Source organism: Myotis myotis, unplaced genomic scaffold (assembly GCF_014108235.1).
Source record: "Myotis myotis isolate mMyoMyo1 unplaced genomic scaffold, mMyoMyo1.p scaffold_m19_p_1, whole genome shotgun sequence".
Classification (NCBI taxonomy): domain Eukaryota; kingdom Metazoa; phylum Chordata; class Mammalia; order Chiroptera; family Vespertilionidae; genus Myotis; species Myotis myotis.
Genome location: NW_023416313.1, coordinates 171,019,638 through 171,043,761, shown reverse-complemented (window position 1 = coordinate 171,043,761; position 24,124 = coordinate 171,019,638). Strand labels below are relative to the sequence as shown.

General features: G+C 38.5%; 1 protein-coding gene across 1 annotated transcript in view; it reads right to left on the bottom strand.

Moving 5' to 3' along the window:
• Positions 1 to 24,124, bottom strand: part of UNC13C (unc-13 homolog C) — a 558,354-nt gene that overhangs the window by 191,903 nt on the left and 342,327 nt on the right. The window contains exon 18 of the mRNA XM_036302049.1: positions 7,570 to 7,703. Coding sequence (XP_036157942.1) covers positions 7,570 to 7,703 — 134 coding nt within the window. The remainder of the gene's footprint in view (positions 1 to 7,569; positions 7,704 to 24,124) is intronic.

Genomic DNA, 24,124 nt, shown 5'->3' with positions numbered 1-24,124 from the left:
TTAGCATAATGGAGAAACAAGACTACACTACATTTCCATATTGTTCTAGAACCTAAGGAAAGCTGAACTCAGTCTAACAGGTGGAACAACATCTAGTACAGTCAGGTCTCATGAAACCATGGACAAGAATCGCCTTCAGACTTGAAGGCAGCCTGGCTAGTGCAGCAAGTGACTGCAGATGGGATCCTCACTCAAGATGTCCAGCCACACCATGACTCAGCTATTCTCATCATTTATGCTTTTCCATTTCATCCTTTATGTTTTTCCACTGACAACCGCCTTCTCTTTCAACACTGTTAATCCTCTGGCTTCTATTTATACATCATTTTGATTTATTGTTAATTTTGGATCACTTATTACAGCTGTTTACAAACTTGTAAACTTTCAATGTCTATTTGTCAACTGTCTCATTCCCTGGGTTTCTCAGTCTAGGTAGAGAGAGCAAATCTAGCTTTTCTCACTAGGTTACCTCAACAAGGGACTATGAGGGGAGGAAGTAAATCCCAGAATGACTTGTGAATGTGGAAGGCACGACTAGCCAGCTTAAGACCCATATTTAATTTTGTATTTATCTCTTTCCCAATTAATTTTGGGGATACAACTTTGCATAGTGCCTGGCATATATAGAATATTCAATACTATTTGTCAAATTTAAATGGTAATGGCCGAAGCCGGTTTGGCTCAGTGGATAGAGCGTCGGCCTGCAGACTGAAGGGTCCCAGGTTCGATTCCGGTCAGGGGCATGTGCCTGGGTTGCGGGCATATCCCCAGTGGGGGATGTGCGGGAGGCAGCTGATCGATGTTTCTCTCTCATCGATGTTTCTGACTCTCTGTCTCTCTCCCTTCCTCTCTGTAGGAAATCAATAAAATATATTTAAAAAAATTTAAATGGTAATGATTAAAAATGATAAAATAAAAAGAGTAGGAAAAGAACAGAAGGAAAAATATGTAAGATAAAATAAATAATTAAATATTTTCCCTATCTTTCCTGTACTTATTCTACTTCAGGATAACCAACTAAATATCCTGAATTAATGAAGGGAAGTTCTTTTCAGAAAAATCAATAAATGTGGAAGGAATGATATTATAAAACCATAATTTTGTAGTCCCTAATAGAATAACTGATTCTGAAGTGATTATAAATAAATAAGTGCAATAGAAGAGAGATCAGCAGAAAACTTGGGAATTGAGGGATGATCAAGCTGTCAGCACTGATCAGTCTTAACCTCACCAAGGGGAACAGTCAGACTTAATGTGACCCCTGATGTGATGAAGTATGAAGTACAGAGTCACCTGTGATGTATTCTTGGAAAAAAATAAATAAAAGGAACCTGAAAGTTTAGCCTCTAGAGCTATTAATGCTAATTATGTAGATTACCAAATACAGAGGAACAACTTAATCATAAAGTGGCAAGCAGAATGATCTAGAATGTGAAACATTCTAAAGGACAATGGACATAGCTTCTTTAAGTCAGTAGCATGGATAAACAAAAAGGGATGGGAGCTGAAGCCCAGTGAGAGAGACTTATGACACATAACAACCATAGGTAGCATGTGGACCTTACTGAACCCTGACTAAAACAATCCAAATGTAAAAAGGCATTTTTAAAGAAAAGCAGTGGTATTTGATTACGGAACAGGGAGGACATGCTACCAAGGCATTACTATTAATGTTAATTGTAATTGTGACATTGTGATATGCAAGAGAATAGCCACCAATATTTTAGAGATGAATACTGAAGTACATAGGGATAAAATAATGTCTGAGGTTTGCTTAAGATAACAGCAAAGAAAAGAAAAAGAAATCTCAAGAATATACATGAAAATATGACAAAATCTTGGGAATTGTTGAATTTGGGTGATGGATATATGACTTATTTATATAGTCTATAATTTTTAGTATGATGAATACATTTTCAACAATTTTTAAAATATAGAAATAATTTATGGAAGCCATAGTGCAAGCAAATAAATCAATAACTTGAATACTTTGAACACCTTTAGTTCCAAAACAGAAAGAATAAGATGTAAATCCTTGGTCAAAGTAGCTTCAATCCACTCTCCTCACTGTGAAAATGAAATATACTATCTCTTAAGATGTCTAGTTCAAAAATCATGTTCTGACTCATCCCACAGCCATGAGAAAACAAATTCATGATATGTTTTTGCAAATAAAATACCATATTTTGGAAAATTGGAACCTTTTCTAGTTAACACATTGAATCCTCTAATATGTACTCTTACTCAGAGGGAAACTAAATTGAGTCTTAACTGTATGTATAGCTTTAGAGGAAATGAAAAAAAAAAACTACAGACAATAATAAAATACATGTAAACAAACAGGATCATAGAATTGATTAAACATATTTCTGCTAATATTTTGGTCAGCATTAGAAAAAAAAGTAATGTAGAGTCACAATAATTTAAATGAACTGAGAGTAAAATTTTCTGAGTATTTAAAAAAATAAGATTTAATACTTCCAGTCATATATAGTGAACCCCCCGCCCCTATATTATACATGTGGTTGAAGTCAGTCTAAAGGACTTTTGCATCTAAGTATAAAATTTCCTATTGCATAGAATTCATGGAAGTCACACAGGTAGCCAAATCTCTATATGTCCACGTGCAGCTCACTAAGTACTTCCTTTTTTTAAAATCTGTCCTTTTCAAAATCTGATACCTCCTCCTGAATTTACAATCTCAATTAATGGTGCCTTCGTAACTACATCATCTTTATTGTGTCAACCTTCTCCCTAAACACTCCATTTAATGCAATTAGCAAAAAAAATTAAAATAAAATAAATTTTTAAATCTCCATTTATCTCCTTAATATTTCTCAAATGTGATCCTATTTCTCTATCATCTTACATAAAGCCCTTAAATCTTCTCACTGGATTACTGCTGTAGCCTTTTAACAGTTATCTCCACTTACAAATAATAATAATAATCCTATATAATAAAAGGGTAATATGCAAATTGACCCTAACAGCAGAACTACTGGGAATCACTGGTAACTATGACACACACTGACCACCAGGGGGCAGACATTCAATGCAGGAGCTGCCCCCTGGTGGTCAGTGTGCTCCCACAGGGGGAGCTCTGCTCAGCCACAAGCCAGGCTGATGGCTGCCAGCAGAATGGTGGTGGTGGGAGCCTCTTCTGCCCGACTGCATCTTAGGCCTGCTCCCTGCTGGCAAGTGGACATCCCCCGAGGGCTGCTGGGCTGCCAGAGGGATGTCTGACTGCCAGCTTAGGCCCTATCCCCCAGGGGAGCAGGCTTAAGCCAGCAGGTGGATATCCACCAAGGGGTCCCAGACTGCGAGAGGGCACAGGCCGGGCTGAGGGACCTCCCTGAGTGCACAAATTTTTGTGCACTGGGCCTCTAGTAGTAATAAAGAAGAGAAAAGAAACTGGTTTACTTTAAAACAAAAACAATAGAGTTTTAATTAGCCAAAATGTTTCATTTTCAGAAGATTAATAAATGTCTAGCCAGTTGGACAGGAAAAAATGAGAGGCTATATAAAATATCAATAATGAGGATCAATGAGGGGGGAATGATGGGAAAAATAAGACATTTTTTGGGGGGTGAAGGCTGGTAATCTGAATCTGTGCCAGTAATGTAATGCACATTCCTGTTAGCCTATAGTCTAGTCACTGCCCCTTCCTCCATTATCTGGTCTTACAAGACCTGTTTACCTAAGTACTCCCATTTTACAGAGGCCATAAACCATGAACAATACACAATCCCCAGAGGAGGTTTTCAGTGCTGGTGACAGGCCAGACCTTTAGGTGTGGTCTCACGGCCCCCATCCCAACACCTGGGGCTTCTTGCAAAGCCCGCAAAAGGTCTGGAAGTCTGATCCTTATTTGGGGGACAAAGAAACCAGAAAGTATAAAGGGAGAGCTTCCTCCATATTGGTTTGCTCAGGATTTGGAGAGAAACAGTCTCCCTTGAGTCATTGTACTAGTACATGCGAAACATCTGAAAATAAATGGGTTTTTCCTGTGTCTCCTAGTACTCCTGTGTATATTTCGGTCCCCTGGTAAATTCTGTAACAAGATGAGGAAGGGGAAATTATTCAGACATTAAAAGGGGAAATTATTCAGACATTTATAGTCATTAAAAGAATAATACAAAATGTCCTGAGTAATCATATGATAGTAAATCTGACCACTTAGATTAAATAAAAAAATTTTTTTAAAGACACAAACTACAAAAACTTAAGAACAAGTAGGTTTGGGAAAACCAAAATGGTGAAAAGGAAGCTCCTGAACTTCCCTCACCCAGGGATATACTAAACATATGACTATACATGGAGCAATTCCTCTGAGAAAAATTGAGACACTAGCTGAGTGACTCCTACATATCAGGTAAATGCGAAAATTCCCACGACAAAATGACATAAGGCTGAGACACAGTCTTGCTATTAATCCCTCCTCCCCCACCCCCTCCCCAGCTGGAGGGATTCCCCAGCTTCCAGCTTCTCCGAGTACTGAAGGGTTTGGACTGCATACTTAGTACCTCAACTTTTAAGACTCCCATCTGAGGGATGGACTCCTGAAACAACTAGTTCTGAAAGCCAACAGTGCTTGTGTACATAAGACTCATAGGACCATAGCAAATAAAGAAGCTGTTATCAATGTGTGCATGAGCACTTCCTGCAACTGTCCCCTGGAGGCTCAGTCTAGAAAGAATAGGCAAAAATGTCCATCTCCCAGTCTTTCCCTGGAAGGGGCTGGACAGCATTCTTTGCAAGCTGATGCCTGGGGGCTTGGGTTCTAATTTAACATGCATCTAGGCGCAGCAGTTCTCAACCTGTGGTTCGCGACCATCAGAAAGCACATATAGCATATCAGATATTTACATTACGATTCATAACAGTAGCAAATTACAGTTATGAAGTAGCAACAAAAATAATTTTATGGTTGGGGGTCACCACAACATGAGGAACTGTATTGAAGGGTCGCGGCATTAGGAAGGTTGAGAACCACTGATCTAGGGCAGTGGTTGGCAAACTCATTAGTCAACAGAGCCAAATATCAACAGTACAACGACTGAAATTTCTTTTGAGAGCCAAATTTTTTAAACTTAAACTATATAGGTAGGTACATTGTTATTAACTTAATTAGGGTACTCCTAAGGCTTAGGAAGAGCCACACTCGAGGGGCCAAAGAGCCACATGTGGCTCGCGAGCCGCAGTTTGCCCACCATGGAGGATGGCTGAGATCCTCCCCAGAGCACAGGAATGCCGATGGGCACTTCTTCTGTGTTCTCCCTTTAGCTTGTTCCAACAACAAAATTACAATGCCAGCATCTCCTAAAAGGAGAGTGCCCCAACTTTTCTGGCTACCACCAGAGAGACAGGTCCTCAAATCACCCAGCTCTGATACTAATAGGGCTTGCATTCACCAGTCCCACAGGACTAGAGCAAACAAATAAGCAATTTTGCAATAGGTGCAGGTGTATCCTCCTCCCCACCTCCTACCCCTGTGGCTATATTCCTGGGCTCAGTGTAGAACAGAGCAGGGAAAAGTGCCCATCTTCCAGTTTCTCCCTGGAAGGAGCTTAATTATATTCTTTCCCAGCTGTTGCCCCAGGGTCTGGCTTCTAATTAGCCTGCATCCGGGCTGGCTGCATTCCTCCCCTTCGGGACAGCTTAGGCCTGGGTACACCCTCAGCTGTGGGAGCCACTAAGAACAAAGACAGAAGCTTACTATCATAAAGGTTTGAGAGACAACCCAAGCTCGGGCTGCACTGATTGAGAAGACCACTCTGTGAAGTCTAGGTGTTACAGAAGACGGGAGAAAACCAAGCAATGCTCAGAGAAATGGAGTTACACTTTATTATTATTATTATTATTATTATTATTATTATTATTATTATTATTACATGCAGGCCCAGAGAAAAATGTCTTTCAAATTCTGGGCAAAAAACATGGAGGAACCTTTCCTATTTATACTTTTTACAGCTCTTTGTCTCCCAAATAAGGGTTTTTTCCGGTCCCCTTTGCAAGTTCTTAAAGAGCCCTATGTGCTGGGGTTTTGAGAACTCAACCAAAGGCCTTGCCTGGCACCAGCACTGATAACTTCATTTGGAGAAGGTTAATGACCTCTCTGGAATGGGAGTAGTCTTATTTTCCTTATTATTTAAATAAGCAAACGTTTACAGAAGCCAAAATAGCAGGGTTAGAATTTCAAACAGCAGTTTTTATATAAGATGGATGCTTCATAGGCAATTTTATCTAAAGTTCAGAAACTGACACATAGTCAAGGAAAGTGAAAATGCGAGGGGATATCTAAGACAAAAGAACAAGATAAATTACCAGAAACTGATCTTAATGAAATGAAGGTTAGTGATTTGCCTGATAGGAAGTTTGAGATAATGGTCATAAAAATGCTCACTGATGTCAGGAAATCAATGCATGAACACAGTGAGAATTTCAGCAAAGAATATATAAAAGACAAAGAGAGACTTTTACAAGCAGCAAGAGAAAAACAACTTGTTACATACAAGGAAATCCCCATAAGGCTATCAGTGGATTTTCAGCAAAAATTTTCCAGGTAAGAGGGGAGTGAGATGATATATTAAAAGTGCTGGAAAAAAAAATACCTATCAAACAAGAATATTCTATTTAGCAAAATTTTCTTTCATAATTGAGGGAGCAATAGTTTTCCAAACTAAAGCCAAAGACATTTATCACTACTTTACCAATGTATGAATCAATAGATCAATGGAACCGAGTACAGAAATAAACACACATATACTTAAATTGATTATTTTACAAAGTTGCCAAAGTAATTCAAAGGGGGAAGGATAATTTCTCTAACAAGCAGAGTTTAAGATATTAGATAAACATATGAAAAAATCTCAAAGAATCTTAAACTCTATATCACAGCATATACAGAAGACAAACACAAAGAAAAGCACAAATTAAAACCACAGTGAGCTACCAATGTACACTCTTTGAATAACTACAATTAAAGTCCAATTATACCAAGGGTTGGCAATGTACAGCCACTTTGTAAAGCATGTTGGCAGTTTAAAGAAATATCAAAAATGTACCTACAACATGAAATGAAATAGCGTGTCTATGCAAAAACTTATAAGCAAATATTCAAAGCAACCTAATCTAAAAAACAAACAAACAATGGTGTCACTAACCCTAAACCTAACCCTAATATTTGAATGGACACACATTTTGTGGTATATCTATGTAGTGGAATATTACTCAGAAATAAAAGAAGATGAAATATTGACAATATGATCTGGATGGATCTCAAAATATGGGTGAAAAAATCAGACAAAATAATATATGTAATTTATGATTCCTTTGCTAAAAGGGATAAAATCTCTAAACTAGTTTATAGTATCAGAAAGCAGACCAGTGGTTAACTCACAGAAAGAAATGTGACTCTAAATCTGACATTAAAAACAACAATAGAAAGCAAAACAAAGATATTTCCTTCTGTGTGCCACTGTCATTGTCATGAGATTATAAACTGTATTTCAAATACTTATTTTAATTTAGTTGAATAAAATCAATTCATTGGTAAAACGGTGTACTTACTGATTCAGGACAGGTGTGTAGGCAGTTTTATCCTCATCAATAATAGTGACCATCAGGGTAATAAGTTGGGGCCAAAAATCCAAATTCTTGGTGGTTGGTCCCTGCTCTTCCCGAGGAATGTCCTGTTTCTTACTCTGCTCACGGGTCACATAACATAAAAAAAAAAGTTAAATGGTGTGACTTTAGCTAGACGTCACTGTCAAACAGGAGGATCAGAGAAACATGTGATGAAAAAACTCTTAGATCATGTGAGGCAAAACCTCAAAATTCAGATTTCCTTTCTACATTAAATAAGACCCCATTAGATAGTGGCCAGGCTTTATTTCAAAATGCTTTGGTTCTGGAGTAATTGTTTCTCTTCTTCTGACTATAGTCTTAAGAATTATTATTGTGGAAATTATCCTTTTTATGGGGCTTCACCCACGGAGAAAGGTTGAATTCTTTGTATACAAAGGTGTGTGTGTGTGTGTGTGTGTGTGTGTGTGTGTGTGTTATGGCTGTGTGTGAAAATTTATCCTGCCAAAATATTTTGTTCAAAGTCAAGTTGGTAGCAAGTGGGCAGGACGCAAGGTTGCCTGGTAACAAAGTCAGTACTATTAGATTCTATAATATATACACGTTACATGCATGGCCCATAACTCTCTTATTCCACTTACAAATGTATCTAGTTAACGAAAACTTCGGAAGACTGTGTGTGTGTGTGTGTGTGTGTGATATATGAATCCTTGATTTACCATACCGACTGAATCTCCAACTCTCACCTCTAGAAAGAAGAGTGTAGCCCATGATGGTCTAAATTTACATTGAGATTAATAAAGTACAATAATAATCCTGAAAGTTTCACATATAAACTTCATATTGAATGCATGTAATTCTTTCAAACATACTGAAAAGTTATGCTAGTTATTTTGTTTGGTGGATAATCTTCTTACAGCACTTTTACATTTACTTTTTAAAATTAGGCAAAAAAAAAAAAACTGATAAAGGAAAGATGGCTTCGTTTACTGTTTTTTGCTAAATTATTTACAAGTTTCTAGGTCCAGAATATCTGAAAACTTTAATTTGTGGCTCAGAAATTTCATGGGATTCCTGTTATAAAAGGTAGATTAGATTATATTTGGCCCAACCAATTGTCATATTTAACTACCAAGTCTTATCAGAAAATCAGCTACCCTCTGCTGAATGGTTGTATGTAGATCTTTTAATGCTGCCAAAGACATGTAACCAGATTTGGGTGAGTCATCACCCAATTATTATTCTCACTTAAGTTAAAATACAGCCCTATGTGGAACCCACTAACTATTACAGATCTCCACACACAGACTATAATGTACCTTTAGGGACACATAATTTTCTAGGGTGCCTTCAAGTGCTGTTGATTAACCTTTGTGCTCAAAATGCAACAGATATTAAAAGTTGGAAAGCAAAATTAAAATAGTCAAGAAATTAGTGGCTGGCACAAATTATTTCAAATTGCCAGAGTGAACAATAAGCAGCGTTCAAAGGATCTTAAGAACCTTGTATGTCTGGTCCCTGCGAACCACTTGAAAGTCCTTGGCAGGCTTCCCTTTTCAATTCCTGAGGTACATCAAGGCACGTCAGTAGATCTTTTAGAAGATAAAAGCAGCAATGCTGGCTTACAAATATTCAGCCTTGCCTACTTTAAATTTTTATATATTTCTTTTTTAATTGATTTCAGAGAGGAAGGGAGAAGAAGAGAGAGAGAGAGAGAAACATCAATGATGAGAGAGAATCATCAATCAACTGCCTCTTGCATGCCCCCTACTGGGGATCAAGCCCGCAACCCAGGCATGTGTCCTGACCAGGAATCAAACTGGTGACCTCATGGTGCATGGGTCTACGGACAACCACTGAGCAACACCGGCTGAGCAAGCCTTGCCTACTTTTAAATTACATTTTCTATTAAAATTTCTCTTTCTTTTGTGAACAGGACTTTGTTGTTGTCATAATAATGTAATTATTTACTCATTGCATTAAGATCAATAGATTTCCCTCTCTATGATGTAGTTTGAAATCAGAGAGACTGGTGAATTGTGAAGGTTATAAATAAAATTAGTTCTGATGGCCATGGTAGACTATATTAGAATATTATCATTCATCATCATGATGTGCTCATAGCCAAACTGTATGTCTAACTTATGTCAAGTAATATAATTAAATGAGAGGAAATGACTATAGATGACACATTTAACATCACAGTCACTTATCATCATTCTGCAGAGTATGATATGGAAAGGAGGAGAGACTAAAGTACATAGTTGAATATGCATTAATTCTAAAGTCACAAATTATACTCCCATTACTCTTTTTCGTGACATTAGAAGATTTTTGATAGTACAATGTTTTGCATCATATTCTGTATGTTGCACCAAAATAAACCAAATGGAATGCTGAATCAGTAAGTTTTTACATACCACAGAGCAATATCATAAATCAGGTTTTCCCTATTTTATTAGTGCATTGTTTTTAAAGATTTTAAATTGAATTTTAGAGAGAGAGAGAAAGAGAAACATCTATGTGAGAGCAAAATATTGATTCACTGCCTCCTGCACACCACCTACCAGGAACCCAGCCCATAACCCCAACCCTGACTGGGAATTGAGTAAGTAACATGTGGATGCATGGGGCGATACTCAACCAACTGAGCCCCACTGGCCAGAAGGACTAGTGCATCTTAATATAATATGTTTAAAATAATGGGGTACAGGCCTGGCCAGTGGGGCTTAGTTGGTTGAGCATCCTCCCATGCACTAAAAGGTCCTTGGTTTGATTCCCATTCAGTGTACATACCTGAGTTGCTGTTCAGTTGTGGTCAGGGTGTGTAGGGAAGGCAACTGATTAAAGTTTCTCTCTCATATTGATGTTGCTCTCGCTCTCTCTCTCTCTCTCTCTCTCAAATCAATTAAAACATATTTAAAAATAGTATTTAAAAAGTAAATAAAAAATTAAATAATGGGGTACAATGAGGTATATTAGAATATATACCTGATATATTAAGGATTACATTTTCTAAGTAAGACTTTATTATTCTCCTTGAGGTCTACTAGGGCATTTGACTTAGGATTGGAAAAATTAAAATAATGATAGTAAACATTTTAAAAAGATAATAAGTACGTTAATATTTATTGAAGCTTATAAAAATTAGTACTTATAATAATATAGTTTATAATATATTTACATGATATTCAAGTATTATAATTATAAACTCAATAACAACAAACAAAGTACAATAAATATAAAACTATGAATTAGTACTTCAATTTTAATTTTGGTCATCATTATTACAGCAACTAAAATATATTTTGTTAATAGACTATTGAGGAAAGAAACTTGAAAGAAAATCTGTGACAGTGTAATGAGGAGAGGAATTTTTGAAAGTGCAAAGTTGCTAGGGTCAAATGAATAAAGTATTCAATAGTCATGTTTAAAAAGGATAATTTAGCACCAAAAAAAGCTTGTACAGACAAGCTGGTAAGATGTATATGATACTTTCATAATTTCAAATAAGAAAATATGAAGATGCTCCAAGAAAAGATCAACATATAGCAAGAACTGTTATGTGCAAAAAAACAAAAGTGTTGAAATAATAGATGATATTTTCATGATAGTAAGACTTATGCAACACTTCTAAGATTGCTATATTTCTGTGACATTCTACCTGTTTGTTCAATGAGCATATGTAATTTTTTAATCCTCACCCTAAGATATATTTTCATTGATTTTATTTTTTAAAATATATTTTTATTGATTTCAGAGAGGAAGGGAGAAGGAAAAAGAGATAGAAACATCAATGATGAGAGAGCATCATTGGTTGCTGGCTCCTGCACTCCCCACACCAGGGATTGAGACTGCAACTGGGGCATGTGCCCTGACTGGGAATCGAACAATGACCTCCTGGATCACAGGTCCACGCTCAACCATTGAGCCATGCAGGGCTATTTTCATTGATTTTAGAAAGAGGAAGAGAGAGAGAGAGAGAGAGAGAGAGAGAGAGAGAGAGAGAGAGAGAGAGAGAGAGAGAGAATGAATTGAAGAATTGATCAGTTGCCTCCCAAATGTTTCCTGACTGGGAATCAAACTCACAACCTTTTGGTGTATGAGATGACATTCCAACCAGCTGATCTACCCTGTCATGGAGAGCATAGGTATCAGCATTGCTGGGAAGGCTTGCTAAAATACAGATTGCTAAGCCCTTCCCACAGAGTTCCTGATGCAGTAGGTCTAAGGTGAGGCTTGAGAATATGCATATATAATGAAGTCTCAAGTAATTCTGTCGCTGCTGATTCAGGGCCTAGATTGAGAACAATTGCTCTGAGAGCTAATACTAGAGCATTAGTTTCTCAAACGTATTTGAACTTGATAAACCCTGTGCTCCCTCCTATTTTCCACACTCCATGTTGCAAAATTTTCCTCAGAATAAATGTGCCTCTGAAAACACTTGGGGGAGGGCCGGAGGCTCTAGAGAGAGATGCCTTTAAATCCTGAAGTATTTTGTGTGTCATGTTAAGGAATCTGCATTTAAACCAAACTTCATTAAATGATTTAAAACATGGGAATATTTAATCACATTTGTTTCTTTAAATGACTTGGTAGTAGCAGTAAATTTAATGAAATTAAATGTATAAAAAGAGTCAAGTAAAATTGATACAACTCATTGCCTAGTTGGTGAAAAGGAAGAGAGAGAGAAACCAAGTGGAATATTCAGAAGGTAATTAAGTTGATTGGTCTTGCATGAAAAAGTATTCTGGACTATTAAATATAGATAGAAGAATTCTAGGATATAAATGGTAGCTGAAATTATGGAGTAAATAAGATTACTCAAAGAGAGGGAAGAGAATTGATGGTTAGAAATAAAACCTTGGGGGGAAATTCTAAAACACAGAAAGAATAAAAACATTTTGAAGAGAGGCATAGATGGGAAATGAGGCCTCTGTTGAAATGGAAGAGAATGGGATCTAGTGTGTATGTGGGAAGATTAGCCTCAAATATAAATGAAAAACATGCTATCCCTGGAGTTGATAAAGAGTCTTACAGATAAATCTTGTTGATTGGGAACAAGAAATGCCAGGAATTTCCATCCTGTGAGAAGAGGAGGAGTAGGTAGTAAAGGTTTGAAATAGCTCCTTAAGGAATAGTAGAGAGCCTTGAGTTGAACCCATAATGACACTGCCAGGCAACTTGGGGGCTCTGCTGAGAGGAGGTCACTGAACGTAGGGTGACACAGCTCTACCTCATCGTGAGTTCTCTCCAGTACTAAATGCAGATGCCAAGGAAAGAGTGTTGGATTTGCTACTGGAGGGCAATGATGGAGGAAAGGAGAAACAAATTTGAGTGTTTGACAACAATGGTTGAAATGCTGGAACAAACATTTACTTTGGTCCAGAGGAAGAAAGAAGGGAAATGGAAGGCAAGAGGGAAGAAGGAGTAGGAAGTGAGAAAGGTAGAAAGACAGCAGATGGTGTTAAGCATTTAGATCAGGGGTCCTCAAACTTTTTAAACATTGTAGCAATCACCTACTTATACACATAAAATGAAGAAAACTACATCAAGGCACATCATAAGCAAATTGGTCAACACAGGTAATAAAGAACCAATTTTTAATGAATAAACTTAATTATACTTTGTATTTAATAGAATACTAAAGACTTGGTGCACGAATTCATGCATAGGTAGAGTCCCTAGGCCTGGCAGGCGATCAGGGCTGATAGGGGCCTTTGGTCTGCTGGTTGGGGCCTTCCTTCCAGCTGCGAACCAGGGCCTCCCTTCATTCCACGCCACCCCCTGGTGGTCAGCACATGTCATAGCAAAAGCAATCAAACTCCTGGTCTCCCAGTCAAACTCCCAAGGGGACACTTTGCATATTAGGCTTTTATATATATAGATGTGGTGATTGGGGGAAGACACTAAATCAGGGGTCCTCAAACCTTTTAAACAGGGGGCCAGTTCACTGTCCCTCAGACCGTTGGAGGGAAGAATTTATGTGTATAAGTAGGTGATGGCTACAATGTGCATAGGGAGATAACTTTGGTTCATGGCAGGTAAGTGGCAATTGAAGGTTTTGGCAATAAGGTTTACAGATATTAGAAATTTGAAAAATCGGGATAGCATGGCTATAAAGACACACATGCGCACGCGTGCACGCACACACACACACACACACACACACACACACACACACACACACACAAATAGAGGTGGCCTGAATATTTAAAAAGAAAGAAGCTTAAAATATGATAACAAAAAAGGCTGGCAAGATGGATTCATATTAAACTGTTAACTAGATATCTCATATATGTTTAGAACTTCCTATGACTCTGAGTTGGCTGTATACCTCCTCTGAACAAGGAAATCTTAGCCCTGGCAGTACACTGGTTAGAAAAATGGAAAGTCTATCCGTAGCTTTTGAAGTAGATCAAAGTTTCAGGTGCTCAGAAGATCTGAGATTCTTGTGAAGGGCGAGGTGGACAGTTAATTAGCTAGGAGAAGGAAGGACATTTATACCGCCCTATATCTAGGTAGGCGTGGACCGAATTTCTCTAGGTACCCCTTCCTCTAGCCCTGGGTAACCAGTTGGAATTTTCTTTATGTCAGTGGAGTAACCCTTCTTGTGTCTCTCTCCCAGATACTGCTGCCTTCTCTTAACAATCTAATACTTTACCACCCCCAAAAGCAACAACAGAGGCATCTTTTCAACTCATTTCTTATTCAATTCCTCACAACAAAATCATTAGCCTTGAAGATCGAATATTCAAATGAACAATGGCCAGACCATGTATGACAGAAATCTGACCCACAATCTTTGTAACAACCAGTCTGGGGAGCCAAACCATAGCGTCTGCAGCAGTCAGCTGGGAATGGTCAGGACTTGGTAATGACTACTAGTGTCCTCATATTTTGTCCCCCTCCCAACTTGATATGCTCCCTGAACCAAGCACATTAGCTGACGCCCAGTTTCCCCCCTCAAACAAGCTCCAATCACCTCAGTCCTGATGCTTTCCCTGCTCTTCACTGTAAAGCTGTCCCACTTCCCTGCCTGCCTTCGAGTCTCTGCCAAATAAAGGTGATGTTGGCTGCCTTCCTTCTTACAGCAAGATCTGAATAAATAGCCTCTGCTTATTCTCATTTGGATGGTCTTCATTCATGTCCAATATCAAAGGCAACTATTAAAACCCTCATTTCAGAGAGGAAGTAACAGAGTTACCTTAATTCCCAGCCATCTTCTTAACTGAAAACAAGCATATAGACCACACTTAAAAAACTCGTTTTTTTGTTGTTCCTTTATAGCCTCAACTCTAAGACTTGGTTATATAGTTTATAGACACATGAGAATCATTACCTCCCACTAATAATATTGAGCTGATTTTTATTCTGAGTTATATCTTGAATGGGAAGGAAAGCATTCAGAGAATAATGTTATTGTTGCTTATATGAAATCCCTACACACTTCCTAGGTTCCTGAGACTATAACAACTTCTCTGCACATATTTGCAGTTTGAGAGCTATAGGCACAAGCAGGGTATTCTCCCCTCCTCCACACACACCCAGTTTTAGAGCTTTCTTAATTGACATTGTTTTACCATTAGCATCCTGTTGCCCCCAAAACTCCTACTAAAGTTATTAATAAACGCTTACTGTTCATATCACCATAGTCCCTTCATCTGCTTGTCCCAACAAGTGTCTGTTAAATTCCATTCAATTTTAGGTAATATGGACAATAAGACATTGACATAATAGGAAGTTCCAGAGAAAGCAGCTCTGAGCTCTTCACAGATTTGCTACTCTGCTTGCCCAAATAGAAAACCAGCAGAATACTCTAGTGTCCATAATGACTTTACTGAAATTGCTTGTCTTGGTAATTCTGGAAGGCTAAATTTACGTTTGACTAATTATACTTAAGCAAAATGGCATGCATCTCTAATCAAAGTGTGAAGGTATAGACAGGAAGTAAAAAAAAAAAAAAAGCAGGATGTGAAAATATTTTACAGAGGCTTACACATAGAAGAGGAAAAAATGACAAAGGAGAAATGTTGTTAAGATGTATTCACTTTATGTGAACAACCTGATCACCATACCAGAGAGTTCCACAGCTCAGACAAAGGCGGTCCTGAGGCAGGATAGAAAGAAGTTAGGGAAAACTCTCAAAGGGTGGAATGAGGAAGTACAAGTAGATACCTCAGGCCAATAAGCCTCTAGGTCAGTGGTTCTCAACCTTGGCTGAACATTAGAATCACCTGGGAATCTTTTTTAAATCCTTATTTCTGGGCCTCATCCTCCAGAAATTCTGTTTGTTTGTTACTAATGTTGTGGCCTCACCCCATAACAAAGAAACAGAATTTCCGGAGGATGAGCCCAGAAATCAGGATTTTAAAAAGATTCCCAGGTGATTCTGATGTGCAGCCAAGGTTGAGAACCACTGGTCTAGGTCCTCTCACCAGAGCCCCCACCTCCAACAAGTAAACCCCATTTTCAAGCTACCTGAAGATTGTATTTAAAAATGTGGGTTAACATTGCTGATAAAATATATCTTTGTCTTCTAAAAATAAAATAAAATAAAATAAAATAAAATAAAATAAAATAAAATAAAATAAAATAAAATAAAATAAAATAAAATAAAATAAAATAAAATATACATACATACATACATACATACATAAGTGCTAGAAATACATTGTGGCCAAAACTGAATAGCTCTTCACCATAACTGTTTCTCTCTCCCTGGAGTACAGAGCTAGACTACTGTGGAGGACAAAAGATGACTGAAAATATGGATAACCCTTCTGTTAAAAGGAATGTCTATATTTTCTTCTCTTGAATATGGGTGACTTTGACCAATAGAACATAGAAGTGACATGTGTCATCTTCTAGGCTAAGTTTTAAGAAACTGGTGACTCCCAACGCCTGTCTCTTGTACCATTTGCCCTTAAAATCCAGCCACTAAGCTGTGAGAATGTCCAAGTGGCCCCGTGAAGAGGCCCATGTGGAGAAGGACAGACAAGTGTTCAGATCTCACTAACAATCAGTCTCCTTGGAGGCCTTCACTTCTGCCTACCACCATTCAATTCCCAATCACTGTCACATGTTTATCACACAGCAATGGATAACCAGGACAACTATATTTCCTAGCATCCTTTGCAGTTGGAAACAGAACTGAGTTCTAGTCAATAGAATTCAAGAAGTGCTATAGCCTAAAACCTTCCCATGCACAATCCTCTGTGTTCCTTTTCTTTCTCCCACTTTGCTACACACAAAAGCACAGCCATTTCAGTATCATGTGTAAGATGGTAGAATCACAGAGTAGAAGAAATCCAGTTCTCGTAAATCACTGATTGGAGGAGTACATGGTCGCTCGTGGATAAGCGTGTTGTATTCTGTCAGCTCACCTGATTTCAATGTACCTATGGTGAGTGATTCCATCTGTGTTACCAGGGTCCCACATTAAGCACCTGTGTCAACCTCTCTCTGCTTTGCTGCCTGGGGCTTTTTATAAAGTCATAAAAGGCCATTCTGTCACACTCCAGTTGTGGCCGAGAGTATGGAGGAATCAATGGCTCGACCTCCCTGTATTAGATTCCTAGGGCTGTCATAACAAATGACCACACACTTGGTGGCTTAAAACAACAGAAATTTATTCTCTCAGTTCTAGAGCTGAGAAGTCAAAAATCAAGGTATTGGCTGGGTTCATTCTTTCTGGAAGCTCTGGGGGATTTTTTCTCCATGCCTCTCTCCCAGCATCCAATAACTGGGGGCAACCCTGATCCTTTGCTTTGTGGATGCATAACTCCAATCTCTGTCTCTGATAATCACATGGCCTTCTTTGCTCCATGTCTTAGAATGCCTATCATTGGATTTGAGGCTTACTCTCATCTCTAGATACTTTAATTATATCTGCACAGATCCTTATTTGATATAAAGTCACATTCTGAGGTTCTGAGTGAACATGTCTTTTGGAGAGGTACCTACTACACTCCTCATCTTCTGTTGGGACAATTCAGAGGTATCTATACTAATAAAAGGGTAATATGCTAATTAGACTGGACATCTTCCGGATGTCCTTCTGGACAAAGCAACGGTGGCGGGGGCTGAGGCAGAAGCAGTTAGGGGTGATCAGGCCAGCAGGGGAGGAGTTAGGTGGTAATCAGGCCAGTAGGCAGAGGCAGTTAGGAGTAATCAGGCCAGCAGGGGAGCATTAGGGGCATCAGGCCGGCAGGCAGAGGCGGTTAGGGGCCACTAGTCCCGGATTGTGAGAAGGATGTCCGACTGCCAGATTGGAGAGGGTGCAGGCCGGGCTGAGGGGCCCCCCTCACCCCCCGCTCAGTGTACAAATTTCATGCACTGGGCCTCTAGTATTCTATATGTTTTCCCAGCAGGTTTCCCAAGGAACAGAACTTCAGATGGCCACAGAGATAACCAGCTCATTGTAGTACCCTGTATTATCTTTCTTTCTTATCTCATTTTCCCTATATATTCAACTTCTCTTTCCTGGGTTCATGTCTCAAATAAACTACCTACAAGTTCCTCTTTCAGGCTCTGCTTCCAGAGGACCAAATTATGACAAAAAGAGCCATTTAAATATCAGGAACATCTATTTGAATAGACTTGACATAGAGGAGAGTAAAACTTATCACTACTATTTGAGCCTTTTGTTTTAGAAGCTGGTTTGAGCTGTAATAATACACACCTATTGCTCTTTATAAAATGTAAACTCTCCACAGGCTTTTTGTCTCTGTTTCAGGTGTCATCCACATTTTCTTTTCATGTCTGTTCCCAAAAGTACATTCATCCATGGAAAACAAATACAATTTCTTTGAAAGGAAGAAATTACTGGGTACTACACTATAGTGATTTGAAGTATACTTAGTGTTTGTTTTCAATGGATTAAGAATTATCTTATAAATAAAAATAAAGTTTTTCACTCTAATTAGAAAAAAAAACCCATGATAATGAAAGAGTTAGATGGAGGAAATAGAATGGTGTTATTTTTCAAAAGAGAAATTTGCTGCTAAGCAGGCATGTTTGCTTTCCATTGCTTTATAACAAACTAGAGGCCCAGTGCGCAAAATTATGCACGGGTAGGGTCCCTAGTGGCTGCCGGCTGCCAGCCGGGGCCTCCTTTCCCCTGGCCACCTGCTGACACTGTGGCCGCCAGCCAGCTGGCTGGCCCCACCCCCTGGTCGAACTCGCGGTCAAGGGGACAATATGCATATTAGACTTTTATCATATAGGATTACCACGATTTTAGCAGCTTGAAACAGTTTCCATGGGTTTGGAGTCCAGGCATGGAATAACCGGGTAATCTGCTCTGTGTTCCTCCTGGCTGCAATCAGGTGTTGGTCAGGGCTGTGATCTCACCTGAGGCTCAGGGTCTTTATGCAAACTCATGTGGTTGTTGTCCAAATTCATTTTCTTGTGTTTTTATAATTCATGGGAGCTTGATTTTCAAGGCCATCAGGACAATCTCCTTGACCTCAGGAAACTCCCAAGCTTCCTTTTACAGTGCTCACTTTATTAGGCCAGTTTAATCTCTCTTTTCCTTAATTCAAAGAAAAACTGATTAGGGAACCTTAACTGCATCTTTAAAACCCTTTTGCCTTTAACATATACAAATATATTAGAAGGTTTAGGTTTTGTTTTAGACTTATAGTATTTGCCATACTCTAATGGCTGGAAGCAAGTCACAGGTTTTGCCCTCACTTAAGGGGAAAACATTATACTAGAGCACGGCTCATTGAGGTTCATCTTAGAATTCTGCTAACCACTATAGGGTGGAAGTTATTTTAATACTTTACTCAGGAGGGAAGTGATCACATATTTATTGAACAACAATGGCTGTGCTATAGCCTATAAAGTTTCCATGTCTTCTGAATGGTAGAATAGATAATCTAAATAAACTCCTCAATTGACAGAACTTTGATACTGAGTGAAAAGTTGTCCTTTGTAAAATAGACTGCCATTTTGGAAGACATCTTCGCATTTTATGGTGACGTCAAATATGCACATATTTTAACTCTCTGTAATCATACTTATAGGCATGTGTCCTAGAGAAACTCTTATGCTTACTCACCAGGAGACACACCCTTGCATAAGATGGCCACACCCATGTGGTCACAAGATGGCCACGCCTATGTGGTCACAAGTTGGCTGCCCCCATGTCATCACAAGATGGCCACCACAAGATGGCTGGCAAGGGAGGGCAGTTGGGGGTAAACAGGCCAACAAGGGAGGGCAGTTGGGGGTGACCAGGCTGGCAGGGGAGGTCAGTTGGGGGTGACCGGGTCTGCAGGGGAGAACAGTTGGGAGGGACCAGGCCTGCAGGGGAGTGGTTAGCGGGCAATCAGATAGGCAGGCGAGTGGTTAGGAGCCAGCAGTCCCTGTGGGGATCAGGCCTAAACCAGCAGTCAGACATCCCCTGAGGGGTCCTAGATTGGAGAGGGTGCAGGCTGGACTGAGGGACCCCCCCTCCCCCAGCACATGAATTTCATGCACTGGACCTCGAGTTGTTTATAATAGCCACACTTCCCCAAACTGGAAATAACCCAATTCTCTAGCATCTGTAGAATATACAAATACATTGTGATTTATTTATATAATGGAATTTCCATAGAGTACTGGAAATGAGTGGCCACCTGTGTAGGGGATGCAGTGGTGCTCTGGTAACATTCCCTCTTTAGGGCCTAGGTATCCTCTTGCTTCTGGTGATATTGGCTGCTGAAGGCTGATAGTTGCTGTGCTCTTCACTGGGAATTGCCTTAGAGGCAAGGATTTGACTCCCACAAGGTTACTCCTTCTTCCAGGAGGAAGTACCAGTGACTGGCTTATTCTGTGATACTAAAGTTCAGTTGTTTTGCCTCAATTGGGGACAGGTTTGAAGGTTCATCCAAGCTCCAGACCTTTCCATAGGATTGGCTGAGGTTACAGCTATAACCATATTGCAAGTAAGCTCCTCCCTCTACCTGATCCTGTGCCTGATTGTGCTTTTCTCACTTCTTTACAGGTATGTATCTCTAGAGCTGTGCTGTCTAATACGATACCCCACTAACTAGACATTAATATTTAAATTTATACTTAAACTAATTTAAGTGCTCAATACTCTTATGTAGCTAGTGACTATGACTACTTTAGTAGGCAATATAGGTATAGAATGCGTTCACCATTCCATAAAGTTCTATTGGACAGCACTGCTTTAGGATACTTAGGTGAAACTTCTGTATGCAATTCACTTAGAATCCAGGGAACCTGAGCTAAAACCAACTGTTACATACAGCAGTACATATAATTCTCAAATGCATAATGCTGAGGAAAAAGATGATGGATGACACAGAAGAATATATGCAGTATGCTTCCATTTATATCAATCTAAAAAGAAGTAAAATTATATTAATTAATTTAGAGACATATCTATATGTGTACTATAAAAAGTAAAGGGATCATTAACATAAGCTTCATGAAAGTGGTTATTTCTGGGGAACAAGATGCTATCAGGGCAATCTCTTTCTAGATCTGGGTTGCAAATACTTAGGTGTTTATCTTATTATTTTTTAAAAACATAGATGTTCACTATTTTTTTTTTAGGACATTTTTCAAAATAAAAAGAATTTTAAAAATAACCTGGGCTCTTAAGGAAAATGAGGAAGTTGATTCTTTTTGTATTATTAATAGAGAACAGGTATAAATAAGAGAAAACCCACTGATATGACATAATACCATTATTAAGGAGTTTTTACTTTAAACAAAGCTATAGTAAATTATAAACAAATCTTGAGAATCCAAAATTTACAAATGGAAATAAGATTAACGATATCAAATAGAATTATAAGACCTACTAGAGGCCCGGTGCATGAAATTTATGCACTGGGCGGGAAGTGTCCCTCAGCCCAGCCTACACCCTCTCCAATCTGGGATCCCACGGGGGATGTCCGACTGCCGGTTTAGGCCCAATCCCAATCCCTGTGGGATAGGACCTAAACCGGCAGTCAGAAATCCCTCTCACAATCTGGGACTGCTGGCTCCCAACTGCTCACCTGTCTGATTGCCCCTAACCGCTTCTGCCTGCCAGCCTGATTATCCCCTATTCACTCCCCTGCCAGCCTGATCCATGCTTAACTGCTCCCCTGCTGGCCTGATCACCTCCAACCACCTCCCTTGCCGGTCTGGTCACCCCCAACTGCACCCCCTGCTGGCCATCTTGTGATGGCCATCTTTTGACCACATGGGAGCGGCCATCTTGTGTGATGGTGTAATGGTCAATTTGCATATCACCTCATTATTATATAGGATAGTTTAATTATATCTCATTAAAATTTCTATAACATGTCTTCTCCAGAACAGAATAGTGAACTAAGAATTGCTGATAAACCTCAGATCAGTCAAAAACCTTTTGAAATAAATTTGGTATGTTTATTTAACTTGGAAACTTGTTAGGGAGCCATGTTAATGGCAAGAATGGGAGATAAGTGCATTTGTTTAATTGGACCAAAGAGCTTCTATTCTATGCATTTCCTTCAAATGCTTGACATTCATTCCAAGTAAGACAAATAATGATTGGTGAAATTTTGCATTTTTAATGAAGATTGATATTTTAATTTTTATGCTTATGTCAGTGTTGGTTTTCTTCCCTCCAAATTTTAGATTTCTTATACCTATAAGACATTTAGATGCTTATACCTTATCCAGATACTAAGGTGTGAGGCTCTTACTATAAGCCAAAAGACAGAAAGCTTTAAATAGTCTTTGGGATGCTGGCTTAGTTCTGAATCTATAAATAAAAACATGATAACATGTCAGCTTAGAAATCAGAATGATCAACTAGAAAACACCAAATTCCTGTTTTGTCAAAAGTAGACTGAAAGTCAAGATGCAGTCAGGAGATATTTGCGAAGAATTATTACTGAGGTACATATAGATGCTGTCATGATGTCATATAACTGTCAGATAGTTCAGAGTCAGAGAGTTTAAAGTTGAAAGAAGCCTTAAAGATTTCAAGTCCTATTTTTCTCTAGGCTTAATGATAAAGTAAGCAAACTTTATCTGTATGCTTAAATGTCTATATTTCATTAGGAGGAATTTATTGATTTTATGTAGTGAATTAAATTGCTTGAGAGTTATTAAGGTTCCAAAATTTATGTCAGATTTAGCAAATATAGACAATCACTAGTGCCTTGCTTTTCTAAAATTGACTATTTCTCTGTTTAACAGCCATGCCAAATGTGGTCAGTAAACAATTGGATCAGCTCACTTCCATCACTTACTGCATAGGTGCTGCAAGCTACCATACATTTTCTTTGTTTTGTTGTTTTAATCTGCATTTAGAGAGAGATAGAACTAGTTAATGTGGCAATAAGCAAATACTAAGTGGCATAATACATCAGTGATAACAGCACAGAAAACCTCAACAACTGATAGTTTCTTATGAGCCCATACAACCAATGAGCTCATACGAAACAAATGTTGCCTATTATTTCTTATTACAAGGCCAAACACTGCCCATACAAACTGAGACGCTCTAATCCAAAGATTCCAATACAATCAACTCTCATTTTTCTTAAAAATGGTAGGAAATGTTAAGACACACAACTACAAGAGCACAAAACTGGTCCCCATATCCTTTTGTTCTCTTTGGCTCCTATTTGTTTATTTAATTGACTTCAGAGAGATTAAGGGAGAGGGTGTGAGGGAGAGAAACATCAATGATCAGAACGAACATTGAATGGCTGCCTCCTACACACCCCTTACTGGGACTGAGCCTGCAACCCTGCATGTGCTCTGACTGGAATCAAACCGTGACCTTCTGTTTCATGGGTCAATGGCCACTGAGAAACACCAGCTAGGCCTTAACTCCTCTTTTAGAGTGAATTTTAAATTGACTAATCTGAGTACCGCTTCTTATAGTTGTTTATAGACCATTAGTAAAATAACAAATCAGTAAAATTGTCATAAACAAAAGGGAATCTAAGGATTTTTTCAATTAGATAATTTATCTGCAAATAACCAAAAGTAGGCTGTGCTTTCTTCATACTCTACCTTAAATTTTACAGATGATAACACCCATCTAGAATTTCCTTCTGGATTTAACAATTCATTGGGTAAGCATAAAATTTGTGGTGCATTTAAAAAATTGTATTGCTTCTTATTAATGTCTGAATCATTAGTTACGAGTTTAGTGTTGCTTAGGGAACAGTGATCTAAATAGTCAATTACCAATTTAGTTATAAGTGTGGCTGTTACTGTATATTGCAATTAGCAAGTAAAGAAAGAAAAAAGCTTCAGAAAAGGCAATATTTTGTTGAGTTAGGAAAGTCTGCCAATTAACCCTACACCAATTAATTGCAGTCCAAAACTACCAACATTAAAATAAAAATGTAATACCCTACCATTTAAATGGTGGACACCAATACTCAAAACTCAACTTTTTTCTGGCTTATTAAAGCACAAATCCTTTAAATCACAAAATCCTTTAAAGCACAAAATCTATTTCTGTAATTTACTTTTGGATATAAAAATACAAAGATGTTCAATTGTATCAATTGTGGTGACTAGA